Here is a 2730-nt window from a genome sequence, read left to right on the forward strand (position 1 = left end):
TGCTTGGTTCTGATCTGCTGCTTGTTCTCCTTCCTCTAGAACTTCAGCGTCTCTCTGGGCGGCTCCTGCCACATCTTTTTGGCAGCTGACCAGCTGGAACCGTTCTCACCCTCTGGGCATGGACTGAACTATAAGACCAGGTTAGTGACTCGTGTTCATAATTATCCACCTCCAGGTAGATGTGGTCACTAACCTGTGTTCTCTTCCTGCAGAGCTTTAGTGCATTTCTAATGAACTAACTAAATCTATCTGTCTGTTTGCCGCGCATGCTGGGTCCTATTGTTCGGAGCCTGGCAGAATGTTTTTCTAAAATGACATTTCCATGTCTGCTATATCATCCTATGAGGGCCAAATTGAGATCACTGATTGGCTAGCTGCTGTGGAGCCTCCAGGGTTGATGACAGGAGGCTTTGATTGATTTTTCAGTTGAGCATTTTATTTCTTATTAGTCAAAATGTTTTAATTTACTTAAGATGTCGGTAATTAGATTATGTAGTTATATCAAATCATCTGTCCCTTCTGACCACATCCATCCTGTCCGTATATTTGTCCAACTTACTTGTGTTTTTTCATTGGTCTGGGAGGATATTCTTTGACATGAGGTTTAGTTACCCTTTAAGAATGAGCTGATGTCTAAATGTGAACACACTCAGAACCATCAGTCCCTCTAATCAACTACTTACCATTTTCTATCTCACTCTTGACTTGTTTTTTCTTTTTGTCTTTAATGACGTCCGTTTCTTCCCCATCCTCCTCGTCTTTCTGCTCCTCCTCTTCTGCCATGTCGCTGTCTTCATCTGCCGGTTTGGTAGGCGGCAGCCTCTTCCTGGGAGACGATGGGTTTTCTTCAGCTTCAGCCTCCTGAAGCTTCCTTTTCTTTACGATAGGGCAGCCCAGAGCACTGAGAGCAAGACGGACAAAAAGGTCAGACATTGATTCAAACCTGCCACCATCCATCTCCGGATTTTAGAGGCTCTGAGTGATTCAGCAGAGGACAGAAACAGCTGGAACGTTCTGCATCCACATGCTAAATATGCAAAGAGAAGAAGCTTCAGAGCCATTTGGTTGATGAACTTGTCCCTTTCACCAATAATAAAGTTTATAATAATTAAGAACAAGTAGGTTGGATTATTTACCAGTAATATAAAAGTTCTTAAAGTAGTAGAAGAAAATCTGAATATATTTCCTCTTAAGGCAGCAAATGCTCTCCATTTATTTTAATAGTAATAGGAGTGTCATCTGTCATATAAAGGAGCTTTATTACACGGTTCATTTAAAACATCCAGACAAGGTTTTCTATTCAAGGAAATTCAGCTGAGTTGATTTTTCCATCAACGTTGATTTCAAAGGTTTCAGGATTTGGATATTTGTTGTTGTCATTGCAAATGTAAATTACATTTGAAAGAAGACCCGCTATAATGGACTTTCAAACTAGCGCCAAACACCCTCTAGGAAATAAAATCTTTCATATTTCATAAAGCACAGTGTTGCAGATAAATACATGAACATCTGGAATTGAACCAGTGCTGAAAGAGATTTTTTTTCTTTTAAAATAATAATTTTTAAACTAAAAGCCTCTGTTCTTATCTGAATGTTTGAGCTGATGAAGGACTTTAACACAGGAAGTAGGTTCAGCTTTACTCAGTGGTGTAGACCAGGGTATACGCGGGTGTACTGCGTATACCTACTTCTAAATCCCCCATGATCTGCATTACTAAGCAGAATCTCTGAGCCAAATTTACCAGTTTTTTTAGGACAGTGAATGCATCACCTGCGCTACTCTGCTTGGCTATTACTACTGATTACATTGGTTAACTGTAGGGATGACAAAGACTTCAAACGTCCTTATGAATTAGCATTAGCCAGCAGTTCAGCTAATGTTTGCGATGCTACCCCGTTAGCTTAATTTTGATGACCCCCCCATCCCCACTGGATAAGATGCTGTCAGTGAAGAGGAAGCTGCATCTTCATCCTTAAAGATGTTGGTACACCTTTGTATGATGACATCACTATGCTAGGTGGACGTGGCCATTTCTACTGTTGGACCTCAGAAATGGTGCTAATAACATGCCAGGGCTGAACAGCACTGGGTTAGGGGAATAAATCACTATTAATGATGCATTTTTTGTTAAATATTGTTTAATTTAATTATTTGAACGATGAATTCCAATAATCATATTATATATGTATATATATCTAAACAGTTACACTAAAATAATCTTTATTTCAATTTATCAACTTTCCAGCTTATCTGACTGGTTTAGATGCTTTTGATTTTTAAATCTAAGCTGAAATTTGAACACGGATGTTAAATTCACATCTAAAATGTTTTATTTAGATAAATGTTAAATAAATAACAGAACGCCATGTTTGCCTGATGTGTATTTTCCTTCCATGCAGGCTGCCTGTGTTTCCAGTAAAACCATCAAACTGCTCCTGATTCAGTTCGTTTTAATGGCGGCGGCACTAACTGCTGCCAATCAGCTGTTCAAAGAGACGTTTTATTCAGGTGTCATCCATGTGGATTGACTCAGGAACCAGGAGATCACTCAGCATCAATCAATATCTGTCACTAGTCTGTGGGCAGCGCACAAACAGCAGAAATTAGATGACATTAAGGAAATAAAGGAATTATTGGTCAAACTACACAGAGTGTTAGACTTCTAGTTATTCATTTTTATTAACTTTTCATTATTATTTACCATTATACCACAGCAATGCATTTTCCTT

The 2730-nt window shown here is 38.8% G+C and overlaps 1 protein-coding gene across 1 annotated transcript in view; it reads right to left on the minus strand.

The window, feature by feature from the left end:
* LOC107098923 (myelin transcription factor 1-like) overlaps positions 1–2730 on the minus strand; it is a 39900-nt gene that overhangs the window by 36290 nt on the left and 880 nt on the right. The window contains exons 3-4 of the mRNA XM_015396814.1: positions 684–901; positions 110–123 (exon numbers count right to left, since the gene is read on the minus strand). Coding sequence (XP_015252300.1) covers positions 110–123; positions 684–901 — 232 coding nt within the window. The remainder of the gene's footprint in view (positions 1–109; positions 124–683; positions 902–2730) is intronic.

This window comes from Cyprinodon variegatus, unplaced genomic scaffold (assembly GCF_000732505.1).
Source record: "Cyprinodon variegatus isolate N-32 unplaced genomic scaffold, C_variegatus-1.0 Scaffold822, whole genome shotgun sequence".
In the NCBI taxonomy this organism is placed as follows: domain Eukaryota; kingdom Metazoa; phylum Chordata; class Actinopteri; order Cyprinodontiformes; family Cyprinodontidae; genus Cyprinodon; species Cyprinodon variegatus.